General features: G+C 38.9%; 1 protein-coding gene across 1 annotated transcript in view; it reads right to left on the bottom strand.

Moving 5' to 3' along the window:
- Window positions 1–4,273: 4,273 nt before the first annotated feature.
- Scel (sciellin) overlaps window positions 4,274–15,468 on the bottom strand; it is a 104,951-nt gene continuing 93,756 nt past the window's right edge. The window contains exons 26-31 of the mRNA XM_051160934.1: window positions 14,534–14,626; window positions 13,534–13,605; window positions 11,191–11,265; window positions 8,358–8,466; window positions 6,035–6,137; window positions 4,274–4,643 (exon numbers count right to left, since the gene is read on the bottom strand). Coding sequence (XP_051016891.1) covers window positions 4,627–4,643; window positions 6,035–6,137; window positions 8,358–8,466; window positions 11,191–11,265; window positions 13,534–13,605; window positions 14,534–14,626 — 469 coding nt within the window. The 3' untranslated portion in view covers window positions 4,274–4,626. The remainder of the gene's footprint in view (window positions 4,644–6,034; window positions 6,138–8,357; window positions 8,467–11,190; window positions 11,266–13,533; window positions 13,606–14,533; window positions 14,627–15,468) is intronic.

Here is a 15,468-nt window from a genome sequence, read left to right as displayed (position 1 = left end):
TTAGGTCTTATTGGAAATTGCCTCTCTCCTTCTTGCCATATTATGTCCAAAACTACCCTAGTCACACAGTCAGCATGCTTCATTTCCTGCACGAGTTTATTACTGTGGGGTTTCCTTCTCTCTTTCAAATTGCTCCTCCCCATCCTTTGCCCCTGCAGGATGGAAGTTCCCCTCTGTGAGGCCAGAGACCTCAGATTCAGTGCTCAATCTGTTGAGTAACTATTTCCTTCAACACAAACTGAGAAAGCTGAGGCTGTTCAGAAAGTTACAAGATTCACCACAGGCCTCTCTAAGGTTCTACAAACAATAAACAGTTGCAGGGACAGGGGCTCTCCAGTGAGCCTAGGGTCTGCAAGTCCTGCAGGGAGCTCCAGGAGCTGTATGGCCCACTCTGGGTGAGCTTCTTGGCAACACAGCTGTCACTGAGCTGCTCATTAGGCCTAAAAGTAACCAAAGTTCCCATTGGTTCACCAAGCTAGGCTGGTGTGGGATGGGTGCCCTGTGTGGGGTTGTAACCTTCCTGGCAGGAGCAAAGGGATTCTAAAGAGAGGCACTTGTATCCTTCCTTTTGGCTATGAAACTATTGAAACAATGGTCCCCAGGATATTGAGACCTCCAAAAATGCTAAAGCCTGACGCCAACCAGAAGTATACTTTGCCCTATGGGAAGAGATTTCACAGTGTTTACACTGTCTGAGCTCCTTGTTACAACAGACAGGGAGAAGATTGGCCGGGCGAGGAGGGTTACTAGCTATCTCTGCTTGTCTCTTTTCCCATTGGAGGCACATTGTATAAGTATCTTCATGTCACCCTTCCTTCTCGGTTAATTAGCCACGTGAGGCCATGTAGGTGATCCTAACATGTTATGGTTGTTATAGACCTAAGATTTGACCCTAAGAGTCAGTACCAGGGTGAATAAATGTTCGTATGTTCTCAAGAAAAGTCACATGACACAGACGGTCAAAGAAATGGTTAGAGTTGTTTAATAATTGAATGAATAAATGATAGATTATAAACCATGGATTCCTTTGGGGGGTGTTTTGGTTTTTTGAGACAGGGTTTCTCTGTGTAGCCTTGGCTATCCTGGACTCCCTTTGTAGATCAAGCTGGCCTCACTTGACCTCACAGCAATCCTCTGCTGCCTGAATGCTGGGATTAAAAGTGTGCGCCACCATACCTGACTGGATTCCTTTTTGTTTGTTTGTTGGTTGGTTGGTTGGTTTTTTAAGACAGGGTTTCTATGTGTAGCCCTGGCTGTCCTGAACTCACTTTGTAGACCAGGCTGGCCTCGAACTCATAGTGATCCGCCTGCCTCTGCCTCCGGAGTGCTGGCATTAAAGGCATGGGGCCACCACACCCGGCCTTGGATTTCTTTTTATACATTGGGGAGAAAAATCATCGCTTAGCTTGTGTACTTTTACTGCAGAACCACCTTCCAGAAGCCACACTTATCAAATGGCAGGTCAAAGAGCCAATGGATCATGGCTACTCTATTTTTTCCCTTTTGAGGAAGGGTCTCACTATGTCACCAAGGCTGGCTCTGAATTTAACACTAATCTACTCAGTCACCCACACAAGTGCTGGGTTTGCATATTTGTGACACACCCCAGCTGCTGCCCGCATTGTGGATAACTCAAATAAAATTCTAAGTACAAACAAAACATTCAGCAGCCCACAGGTACTTAACAAAACAGATCATATGCAAATAAGGTGATCAGTAGAAGCAGGCTCGGAATCTCTGCAGTGCTTGAGCACTTCCTGAGAGTCAATATTCTAAAGCCGCATGCCAAACAAGAAGAAATCTAGACGGAGAAAGCAGCCTACCCAACTGAAAAGGAGGAATGCTGATGGGTACCTCTAAGGAAACTGCTGACTCCTATGAAATAGGTAGAACTCTACAAACCAATTTATTTACATCGTACCAAAAACAATTCCATTGCCAACTACAAGTCTGTCTCATTGTTAGCTTGTCATGATGTAGATAAATCACTTGTTTTGATGGAACTCTGAATCCAGTTGAACAGGACATTGCTCCAAATGCTCACAACAAGAATCAGCAAGTTACCAGCAGTGGGAGCTAGACTGTCTTGTCACTCAGATCCAATGAGCAAATGCAGTCAAACAATTAAGGATATATTAGCTCTTGAATCAATTCTTCTTTCTTGGCCTTCCCTTACAAGTGCACACTCTGTGGACAAATTCCATTTCTGAAGTAATGGTGCTTCCTTTACTTTGCCTTTATAAAGGATACTGTTGTGGCTTTGAGGGCATGGCCTCGTCAGTTTGAGGCGTTTAGTGATGGACAGATGAATGATGATAGTGCTCACCTCACAGGAGTGAGGATCCAAGTCTGATGCCCAGCACTTGCTGTGAAATCTAGGCGTGGCAGTTTATGCTTGTAAGGCCAGTGCTGAGGAGGCAGAGATGGGACCACCCTGAAGGTGACTGGATAGCTAAGACGAATCAGACATCTCGGGTTCAAAGAGAGATCATGACGATAAAAGTGGAGGGAAGTCACTTGAACAAGACAAAGTCAACCATCTCTGACCTCTACACACATGTACACACATATGTAGTTGCACACATATCACCCACACACACCACACACAAAGGAAATTGCCTGAATAGAACTATTGTTTCTCTTATGGAGATTTTAAAAAATTTACACCAGAAGTATTGGTGATTTGGTAATCTTGTTCAGGTGCAATGTGCCAATCATATCATGATTAATTGATGACAAAAATAATTAAAATTTCCAAATTTTTAAAAAAGAATCTGTCATTTCAATAGTGAGAAAAATGCTCGGACATAATGGAGTAGTCTTAATGAATAAGAAACCTTTGTCTCTCTGACATGTGTATGCCCCGTTTCTCCAACAGCTTTTGGCTTGGTTTACTACATTATTGTACAAGAAAGTGCCCATAAAAGTGCTATAGAGAAGTGAGAAGCGTGTTCTCTTCAGATTTTCATATTTCTAAATGATATTCAGATGATTTTAATTACTAAAAAGGCATTGAAATGCTAATGTATTTTATAAGACAGAAGAGGGCGATTTAATTCTTGCTTTCTGCAGTCAATTTCAACCCTAAGAAAATTATTTCTTTTGATCCACTCTGATAGCATGTAATAAAAGAACAATAAGACATATGGCTCAATTACCACTGCTTCTCATCAAGCATGAATTAATGAATATCAAATTATTATTAATTGTTTTTTCTGGCTCCCTCCCCATAGGACAATTATACATTGCTGAATTTTGATAAGCACTTGTGTTTAACACTTTGTGGACCAGTGTCTAAGAGGAACAGATGCATAAAATTATTACACAAGAGAATAATTATTTGATGTATCACTTTGCAAATCATGCAGTCACCTTTTAATTTTCCCAGTTTCTTTTCTCACAACTCCTTACAAGTGCCCGGGAATTCTATGTCCCAGAACAGTCCAGTCATTCTTCCTTCAAGAAACAGTTGCTTTGTGCCTATAACATACTTTATATGTTTAAATTTTCTATGTAAGTAATAATAATGATATCTTATATGATTATTGAATTGCTAACTCCTTAATAAAAGAACTCTTTCAAAATAAAAACTATATTTTAAGCAGTTAAAGAATAAGTTAAGTTTCATAGCACAGAATATAACTTGTGCTCAGTATAAGTGACAAAAATCAATGGTAAGTAATGATAAACAAACATTACAGAAACTGACAGTTCATTTTATTATTCTGAGTCTTCTGCAACCATAAACTGTAACACGAACATACATAGCATGCTTGTAATCCATAGCTACTACTGCTCAGATTACTCATACACCTGGATTTTGAAATGCATGCAAACAAATTTTAACAAAGTACATATGTCACATGTTTTTACCTATCACCCATAGAACTATTTATTTCAGCTTTAAGAATAGTCTATAAGAGCTATGCCTGTGATAAACTGAAGGAATACACTTAGGTGAAATTATACGTATGTCCCAATACAGCTAACAAATATACCAGCATGTTTATAAACAGGAAACCCAATTTTCTTTTAGAATCAGAGGATGAGAAAAGCAAAGGGAAGAGCTTGGAAACCATTTTGTCTAACGTCTGTGGTGTCACAGATAGTGTCACAGAAGTCTGGGAACTCTAAGCTCCAAACAACTTGTAACATTAACATCTGGCTGCAGAACTTTATAAGAAAATTCCTATGAGCATTTTCTTATGTAGAAAAAAGAAGAGTATCCTGCTTCCGTCAGCCTGTATGTCAGGGTGTCATTAATGCTCTACCACAAATTGTTAGGGGAATGTGGGTGAGAAGGTGAGGAGTGTGGTTATAGTGGAAACCCTGAAGGGCAGCCAAACGTGGAGCAGGGAAGGCCTGTTCAGGGTTGACAATTTTTACTGCCACTAACACTGGCGACTAGAACTGTATAGATTTTTACCACCAAATCTCAGATACAAGATGGTTCTCCTCATGTATGTGGCCCTATTTGAAAGTAATTAGATTATCCGTGCAACAACAAAGCTGTTATTTTGATATAAGAGATGATCTTCAATATAAATCTTCCAGATTGTATATTCCTTAAAATGTAGCTTTAAATTCCTTAACGAAGGCTTTCATCTTCATTTCTGTGTGTCAGCATTAGTGAATCCATTTTGCTGAAAATTAAAAAAAAAAGTTAGATACATAGATCAATATGAAAGTAAACCCAAAATTAAAATTTGAAAAAAGCCCAGTCATTCTCCCAGGGGATAGTACTGGACTAAGCATCCATCCTGTCAGTCCTGCTAGCCTGCACTCTTCACTCTGGCATTGGTCAAGCATGAAGGGCCACGCACTGGGTCTGCATATTTAAAAACAAAGGAAAGTCACAGCTTATAAGTATGATTTTTTAAAAAAAAATATTACTATGGAGTTTACATAGGCCGAGGAGAAGACCTGCTGCACACTTGGTGACTCTCCGCTGAGCACACACCCCGTGCATCCTGTCAGGGACTCTTAGGAGTGAAAGTCTTGGAATTATCCCCATGCACACCCAGAATTGAGATGGAACATTGGATTGGTTAGGACTACAAAATTAGAAGAAAAAAAAGTGCGTATGAGAAACAATCTGGGGAATCAGAAAACATGAGACAAAAGTACAAATATGTTTAGGCTTATTTTTTTAATTGACCCTGGAGCATGATGGAATGTGGGTTTCTGGATATTTTTCCAGATGTAGCCACTGAGCTCATGAAGCTCATGCATTTGTCATTAACTTCTATACTTTTCATCCAATGGATCAATCCCAAATAGTTCCCTTCACTGCACCAAAGTTGTCAGGAATAAAGGCCCTCTAAACACTGTGACTGTGGACCTTCCCCTCAATAGCAATTTGTTCCTCTTGTTCTACAAGCTGTAAAACTAAAAATAAATTGACCATACTCTCTTGTAACAATCAATTAAATCTTATAGGACTTTATTTTCCAGACATATTCTACATGTGTTTTAGATCACCACTTAAATTTCTCATGCTTAGTTAAAAATGCATGCCCATAACATCTTGCTTTCTTCTTACTGATGCTAATTAAGAGTCCAAATTACAGTAACATTTGGTCTTGAATCTTCAAAAAAAAAAAAAAAAACCCAAACTTTGAATGCTATATTTAATATAAAATTAACTATTTCAGGTAAAAGTAACTTTGAAAAGTGTTGATTGTAATTACCAGACTGTATTTAAAGTACAAAAGGGCATCCACAGAAATTATTCAACTTAAGTACTAATTTAATTAATCAGAAAATAGTTATTTCTGTTTCCCAAACTGGAAATTTTTCTAAAATAAATGTCCCATTTTGTTCCCACTGCCTTCTGGCCAATACCAAAGAAAATAGTATAAATATTGGTGGGTTTATATCATTAAACAAAATACTGCCACAGTTAACTGTCTGCTGCTTACTTTTTCATTAGCTATAACCAATAAAGTATTGCATCCTATTGAGACACTTCACACTTAGCAATCCTAAGCAGTGTCCAGTGTTAGTAAGACCCTGCTCACAGTACAGCACTCACCCATCACTTTAGAGTAGCAGGGCTCACAATGGATTGTCTGTCTATAGATCCAAATACTGTCACCTGCTCGTAAGTTTTCCAAAGGCTGTTTGCATATCTCACACTAAAAAAAACAAAAAACAAAAACAAAAAAACCAACACATCAAGTTTATATTACAGTCTGACAGTGTATCCTCAGGAGAGTAGGGACAGAAAACCTTTCAGTTCTCCCAAGATCATCCTCCTTAGAAAGTTACAGACAGCTCTGAAGAGAAAGCGCAAGAACCTGAGTGTGCTTGCCTATCATTGCATGCCTGACTTCTGCAAGTGTCTCCACCGTCCTGCTGCATGCGGATACAGTCCAGGGAAGCTCCACCACTGATGTTTTCTACACAACTCACAATGAAGCAAATAGAATGTTTTCACAAACTGGCTACGGCAAGGACAAGATAACCAGCCAGTGTCTCAAACAAACCCACAGATTTGTGTTTAGCATTTGCTTTCACAAGGCAGAGCTATGTGAACCTACCGAACCAAACAAATTGATGATTATACAGGGGATGTGGATAGGGATGTGGGTGTGGATATGGTTATGGATGTGGATAATGATGGGGATGTGGGTGTGGATAAGGATGGAGTGTTATGAGTGTGCTGATTACAGAAGTGGGGAAGGGTTGGCTTCCATTTTTTTTTTTTTTTTTTTTTTTAAGACCCAGCTACTGCTGATTGCCCAGCTTTCAAAATACTGGTTGGCTTTCAAGATGAATCACTAAAGCAAATTGTCTTTGATCCATTTATTAAACATTTAAACTAGTTTAAGTGGTTTTCTGCTCCCTTGGCTGTAGAACAATTTGTCTTTGTCTATGAGCAGGAGGAAGATTTTGTTCTCTTCTAGTCTCTAATACTTAAGATGGAAATGAATCACTTAAAATATCATCAATGAAAGTTATTCCCATTTACCAAAGCAATAACCAAGAGAATGTCTATTTTAGGAGATTTTATGCATAGTAATTTAAAAAAATTTTTAAGTATATAGTTTTATTTAAGGGAGTATATTTTGCAACTATAAATACTTTCATCTTATAATCAAATAATTGTTTCATTTTTCAGACTATATTTTTATAATTCTCTATTGGGTTGTGGCTTAGTTTATTTTTTTACATTGATTGATGGATTAATTGATTGATTGATTGGATGCATATGTGCCATGAGACTCAAGAGACAGTCAGAGAACAAGTTGTGGGAATTAGTTTTTTCCTCCCAGAATGTGGGTTCTAAGGATCATAATCTCATCCTCAGTGTGGCTGCGGGAGAATGAACATGCTGAGCCAGCCAGCCAGCCTAGATATGTGATCATATATTCAAAATATTGCACCATTCTTCAGATTGGTAGGTAATTGGTGGACAAGCAATCAATTGACGAAGTAGTACATCTGTTTCGCTAAAATGATGAATTTGCATCAAACATAACATGGCACCACCATAAAGGACTCAAACTTAGGCAAGTGATTTTCATATTGGATGCATATTAGATAAATCTAAGGAGCTTTTAAGAACTATCCATGTCCAAATATAATCTCTGAAATCTTAAATTTTTCTGAATATTCTAAGGATTTTGTTTTCCTTAAACCAATCCTTATTATCATAACTTGCAGCTGGTGTTGAGAACCACACCATAGTCAGCAGCCTATTCCCCAGCTAAGGAAACGAGGCCGTTGTCCTTTAATTGATTGTCACATGGCCATCACACTGAAGGGCAGAGGCAGAACTGAGATCTTCAGACATTCAGGGCAATGCTCCTGCAATTGCACCGAGAGGTTTGTCGACCAACACAACACAAGATGAGAAGAGACAGCTCATTAAAACGAAACTTGAAAGCATCTGTGACTGAACATTTCTGTTATTTGTTAAGTCACAATTAACCATGGTCTCAATCGGAGGCTGAGTTTAAACCATTGTCAAATCCTGACCTCATGAAAAGAGGGCTGCTAGCTTTATTCTCAACAGTCTGTTGTCCTATGATTTTGTTACAAATATGATGCAATCCATTGTTTATTAAAATGTTACAAAAAAACTTAAGAATGAACAAGTGTTTATCTTTTCCTCAGACTTAAATCTCCTGAGAGATGTGTGAGGAATGAATTCTAAGCCTAAAGCCAAGATAGTAATTATAGACCTTTGAGGGTGAAGTGCAGAACACAGAGGAACCCTTAAGTAGCATATTATTAATGTGGATTACGGAGTGTTGAAAGTTGTGACTTCATTCTAAGCGTGTGAATAGGATGCATTTTTGTCGTTGTTGTACAACCTTACTCTCAGTAACATGAAATAAGCATGGGTTTACCTTAAAGCAAGTGGAATGGCAGCAGATTTGTAACTCATCTAAAATCATTTTGGTTTCTACCCCCAAGGGCTTGCGGCAGTAAGTGCACATATCTCTTTCAATGACAGACCTGTAGTGACATAAGAATTAAAAAACCACTTAAAATCTGCCATCATGTAGGCACAGGTGTGCTCCCGCTAAAGTCAGGTGGGAACGTGTTGATCCTGGCGGAGCTTTAAGAATTGTGCCAACACCCGAAAACACGCTGTTTACTTATCATCATAATAGGATTAATTTTATAGCAAGGTCAAGGAAACAACACAAGGGGAAAGTCTTAGGCTATTAATTTACTAGCAATCAAGAGCATATATGGGCAGAAGATGACGCCCCGTTTCCCAGTTGAATGAGGTCAGAAGTGTTGTTTGAAGGTGGAAGAACCCTTTAACTAATTCACAGATATCACTGCATTATATACCACACAGCGAAATTATGTAGCAGGTTAATGCAAATTTCAAATTCTGAAAACATTCAATAGCCCCCAAATAGAAATCCATTCAGGGGAGTTTATGAACTCGTAAGTGGTGAATCTGTACAGTCACAGGCCTATGAACCGTGCTCTGGGTACCATGGAAAGAAGCAGGATACGGATCGAGATGAAATTAACCTATTCTGTAAAGGAAGGGACGACCCTGCCACAGATTTGATGAGGGAAAACGTGGTTTTGCTTACTTGTTTTGGGAACTTAACATTCTACAGCAAATGGTCCATAGATATGACCAGCAGAGTACAAAATCGCAAACATGCCAGAACCCTGAGTAAAGGCCCCTTTCCCTTTGAAAGGGCTTAGGGTTGTCTCAAGCAGCTCCCCGTAGAGTTTACTGGTTTGGAGGCATTAATAGCATGCAGGGCCAAAGTTTCCAGAGAAGCATGTATGATTAGGTAATGAAACAAAAATATCCAATTCTTACGTAGTACATGCAAAAAATATTTCTGCCATGGTCTGCATCCCTGTATTCTAACACTTATCATGCTACCAAGAGAACTCTTCATATGATCCTGACTGCACGTAACAATACATGTATAGAACAATGTTTGTATGGTGTATGATGTGCCCATGTGCTCCACTTTAAAAATTCAGTTCAGGTGGGAGTGGTGGCACACGCCTTTAATCCCAGCACTCAGGAGGCAGAGGCAGGCGGATCGCTGTGAATACGAGGCCATCCTGGTCTATAACCACATATAAAGTGAGTCCAGGACAGCCAAGGCTACACAGAGAAACTCTGTCTCAAAAAACAAAACGAACAAATAAGAAGTCAGGACTGTTATCTCATGTGTCACTTTATAGAAGAGAAAAGAGGGACACAGGACAGCAGCAAGTGAACTGAGGCTCTTATGTATCCTGAGTAGACCTGAAATAAGCGGAGTGATCCAGAGTCCCCAGCCCAGGGCTGCAGTGAGCTAGTCATGCCAGACTCCACTCTTCTGCCACCACGTTCAAGAGTACAAGCAGAGAAAGGGAGTGGAGGGGAAGAGAAAACGAGAGAGGAGAGGCATTAAGAGAAGATAAACCTTGCCTGGTTTTATACTTTCAGTCATTCTAATCACATCATCCTAATCTTTACATACACACATATAGGTATATAACAATTTACATATATGTAAATTATACAATGATTTATATATAATGTGCAAATTACATAGTGGCTTACATATATGTATAAATAGTTGAAACTTTTCATTTACTCTACAACTACTTGCATATACATGCCTGGCAAATATTTCCCTATGAATTGTGTGTGTGTGTATATATATATATATATACATATATATATATATATATATATATATATATATATATATATATTTCCCATTTAAGACCAGAAGTCGCCAAAACCAGAAAATAGCATTTTTATATCATCATTTCATTCCACAAGCACTGATAAAGGGCCAGATATACAAAGAAGGAAGAAATGGCCTCTTCCTGTGAGATGCTCTTTCCGCTGGGGAGACCATGGACATGGAAAACCATCAGAGAAATGACTGCTCAAACTGCCTTTCTCTTAGCAAGCCAGATGCGATTTCTCTTCCTATACTTGTTTGGTGCTAAGCGCTGCAGCAGAAGCTGAAGCTACACCTAGAAACAAGGTTTGTGCTTACTGCAACCAGGTCATGTGTCTGGCCCCTGCTCAAGGAACCCAAACAGTGGAAGGTCGTGTTCTGTGTAACAGTCTGTTTCTAGGAGTTGAGATGAAGTGCTAATGACTTTCGCTGACTTCCCTAGAGACCCTCAAGCCACTCTCTCCTGAGTACCCTGGGGGCTCCATGGAATGTGAAAGTGTGAGGAGCATCACTAGAAGACACAGCCTGGGATGGGAGAAGATCTCCAGCATTCTGTGCACTCATCCTAACCCATTTAGGAGCCCAGTTGAGTCCAGAATGTGCTGGACCAATAAATCCATACAGCTACATTTGGAAAAACCACAGGAAGGAAGGGTTGGGGGTAGTCTAGTGACGCAGTGACACCTAGGTGTTTATGATGCAGCACGCTGGGGACTCCAGGGAATCTCCAGCAGAAAATGGATGGCCAGGGGAGCAGTTTGGAAGACATGGAAATATCTAAAATAAAACACTTAAAAACCAGGCAGTTGCTAGGAAGCAGGGCTCAGAATGCAGAACTGTAATGTGATCTCTTCATGAATATTCCTAACAGTTTCCTACCTGTCCAACAATCAAGACTATCACCAAAAAAAGGAAAAAGAGAAATATACATACATTTATGCACATTAAAGTGTACACATGTTTATGTGTATATATACATATATATATATGCATATACACTATCAAGCATACTTACCTATCTGAAGTTGAATAAACAGTTTGTATATATTTTCCTGAGATATTTTCCTGATATCCATCCCTTGGTGATTTACTAAAATGGAACATGTAAGGACATGTGAGAAATCAGAACATTTTTCCTACTATTCCTCACCTCCACACAGCTAAGAAAACATGCATTCCTTCACACATTATCATTATTATACCATTTGTAATATTGCAAACCCAGATGATATCTTTACACCTTTCATTTTTTTTTTTAATCTGTAGAAGTAATGATGCAAAAGCCTCGACAAGTCAACACATCACCAAGAGGAACAGAACAGCCTGAGACACAGTCAAAATATACAAGCAATAAAGACATCTTTGTTTTTCACACGATCCATACTTGTAGTTCACTTATTTACTAAAATAAAGTCTGATAGTCTGGAGGCAAACACCTGTAATCTCACCTGGTTTGTAGGATGTGTCAGGAAAATCACAAGTTCAAAGTCTGCCTAGACTAAAGAGTGTGCTCAAGGCCAACCTGGACAAACTAGCAAGACCCTGTCTCAAACCACAAATTAAACAGGAGGGCTAGAGAGACAGTATAGTGCTAAAGAATTTGCTTGGGATGTGTAAAGCCCTAAATTCAATTCTCAGCACTACAGAGATTAACCAATTAAGTAACTGAACAAAGTAAAATAGTCCAATATAAATCAAAATACCAACACACACACACACACACACACACACACACACACACACACACCATGCCATTGAGTACCTTGCCAAGGCTAGTAAATGACAACTCAATCTGGACCCTAACTCCAGAGACTTCACACTATAGCTGTGCTGTCTGTGTAGATTTTAAGAAAGCTAGAAATATCTGAGTGACATCGCTGTCACATTAGTTTGGCAAACAGTACCAAATCTATTCTCTCAGAATATTCTACCCTACAGACTATTGGTCTTATATGACACAACATTATCTTTTATAGTTATAGTTCTCAAACTCGCGCTTGCATCAAAAGCATGCTGAGTAATTTAAAACACAGATAGCCAGAACCCCAATGGCAGAGTTTCTGGTTCTTCAGGTCTGGGGTAGGGCCAAGTAATTTCCACTTGTGACAAGTTCTGAAGTGATACTGCTGAAGCCAACCCAGAAACTACACGTGAGAATTGCTGTCTATATACACAAACACAGATAGTCAAATTGCATATACACGGTAGTTTACAAAAGTGAACCATAGTCAACATGGCTAAATAACTCAAGTGTAGTTTAGTTTCTGTACTTGCATAAATAAAGGTAATAATTTTTAATTTATTTAATAATAATAATAATTAATTTAACTTAACTATTCAGTAAGTATGAAATCTGGAAAATAGTGTTTAGTAGACTAGGCTGAATTCTAGAAATGTGCTATTTCTTAAATATTGGTATCACAGATGGTGGCCTCTGTTTAAGTGAGCCACTTCTTTAGAAGGGAAAATATATTGGCGTGCCATCCCACAGGGACACCAACCTGTGAAAACAGATTGCCAGTATTTCATTTCTTGTCTTGACTGTGCATCATTCTCAGGCTCTTTATCTATGTGCCAATTTCTTTCAGATTCAATAACTACTTATTATCTTAATTCTCTCTTAAATATTGTATCTTTTTGTTTAATTAAGAGATAGTAGCAATTGCTGCCAAGGAGTCACCACAGAGAAAGATTTGAATTAGAAGAAAAATCACTTTAGAAGTTGCATGGGTTTGACCCATAGAGGCATTGAGTTGCCTATAGGAACAGCCGTGAACCCACACATGTCACATACATCTGCATTTATGTGCTTTGCCATTATAATACCTTATAATTAGGCCAATTATTGGTTTGTTTGTTTGTTTGTTTGTTTGTTTTGATACTCCTTGAAAACTAAATGTGTTATGAATCCATGGCCTTGGTTGACACTTTTGTCAATATCACCATTCCAAGCAGATAGTTTCATGGGACACAATTCTCTGTGACTTAGGCCATTGTATGTCAACCTAAAGATATCCTTTCTGTGTCAAATTGTGAGTAGAGAGTAGGTAGAGCCTTTGAAGTAAGGTGGCTCAAATCAAAAGACTGTTATAGCCAAATAGTCATACACATTTATGTCAGTCCTACGACTTACTCATTAGTTATTTGAAATACTTTGAGTACATCCAATGACTATGAGTCCTTTATCAACTGAATATTGGAACAACACAAAATCTTTTATGTGTAGAACTTAAATAGTCTTAAACTATATTCTCCATGAAAAAAAAAGCACATGCGGAGATGGTAGCACCTCTTGCAAGGCACAGATCATTTCACAGCTATAAAAGGAAGTGAACTATCCAAAACACTTTTGCATTACCTATTCTCCACATATGTCCTTGTATAGACAACAGTGTCCTTGGGTCCAGCATTCCTGGTTCCAGAATTAGAGCTGCAATAAAATCATTTAGCTTCATGTTAAAATGTCACTTGTGAGAACAATAAAAACAAAACTATTTTTCAATTCAATGCAAAAAGTTTTGTATATATACACATATTATATAAATTCCTTCTAAACCAACTATTCAAATGAAAACGCTCGTGTCACCAGTCAGCTCCATTAGAGTTTTCCCACCTCTCCCACTTAACTATTAATATCAACTGCCTTGTACTACTTTGGGATTACTATTGTGAAAACTAATGATTCAGTACATTTGTCTTAGAGAATGGAGGTAATTTTTTTTAGCATTTTAGTGTCTGTTTCCCTGATGCCCCATTCATTTGTAAGCCATAGATTTCCCTCCTTAAACCTAAAGTTAAAACTGGACATTAGTTGACAATTCAAACCTCAGATTCATGGTATATTCAGATCTAGTTCAAGCATGTGAATACCATCAAGGGAGAGAGCTGGTTTAATAAGTAAGAGAACTTTTTATTGTTGCAGGAGACCCAGGTTCAGTTCCCAGCACTTACATTGGGTGATTCTCCATCCCCTGTTAATTCTGGCTCCAGGGGATCTGATAATTTCTGGACTCTGTGGGCACCAACACATGTGTAGCGCACACATAGACTCAGGTACACACACACACACACACACACACACACACACACACACACACACACTAAATCTCTAAAAGTAGAATAGCAACATCAATGTCACATTCATATTTAGTGTAATTGTAGACTTCAAAGCAATGACCGCATTTGGTATTCTTCAATGCATTTCCCGGCAATAATTGAGTTGCTGACTCCAACACTCTGATGTATGGGTATTTACATATCGAATGTCCCATGTTCCAAAGATGAGGTTAGTTTGCTTGTAAAAAAAAAAATAACCACAGGGATGGTGTGGTCATTGGTTTTGTGATTGTCTGTAGTACCTCAGGCTGTTCCTGGCTTCATAAGAGTAGAGAGAGGTGCCTGATGACTCCCTGAAGAGGGTGTTGATGAATCCATTGGTTTGGCCATCTATCCTGCAAGAGCAAACATAGGTGCTTGGCACTCAAAATCAAGGTCACTGACAAGTGTTTTTGCTTTACTAAAGTTTCACTCACTGGACAGTATTTCTCTCCATCTACCTGGTTTCTACACAGACACATATGGAATGCATCGTCTGCTTTACTGGCTCCACAGAAACCACTGTCTTACTTTCGAGAATAATCCACAAACAGGCCATATTATCTAACGCTATGGCAGAGTACATTTTCATCAAGGATAAAATCCATTGAAAGTTGGTTCCTCGATCGTTTTTCACGGCAGCAGTGCCCTTTAGAAAGCTCCCCTTGTACCATACATCTAAGAACTCATCATCTTAATGAACAATCCAGGGGCTGCTTTGAGACAGTTCGGTTCCCATTTTTGCTTTAATGAAAAGCGATACTTTGAAGACTGCAGAAGTCTGACCTAGATTTCTGCTGATCTAAAAATGTCATCATGTTTAACAGAGCATAAACACATTCAATTTCTCCCATGGAACAGAGGAAATTCTCAATGAAAAAAAAAAAATAGTGAAAATTGTAGCAATTTTTTCTTCTTCTTCATTGTTGGTAAGTTTTGAGAGCAGAGACATGAAAATCGACAGAGGACTGGGATGTTCATTAAGCCTTGTTTTCAAGCAGGCTGTCTGAGGCTGGGTTTGTGCAGTTGAGTGCTGGTGCCCACAAAGCCAAAAACAGCCATCCCTCTGGACTGAGGATAATAGGCAGTAGTGAGGTAACCCAACGTGGTGCTGGGAATCGAGCTCTGATCCTCTGAAAGAGCAGCACATGCTACGGACTACTGAACTATCTCTCCAACCTTGTCCTATTTAACTTTT

The sequence above is a fragment of the Acomys russatus genome, chromosome 18 (assembly GCF_903995435.1).
Source record: "Acomys russatus chromosome 18, mAcoRus1.1, whole genome shotgun sequence".
NCBI lineage: Eukaryota > Metazoa > Chordata > Mammalia > Rodentia > Muridae > Acomys > Acomys russatus.
Note: the sequence above shows the minus strand (reverse complement) of the source record. Positions and strands in the feature narration are given on the sequence as shown.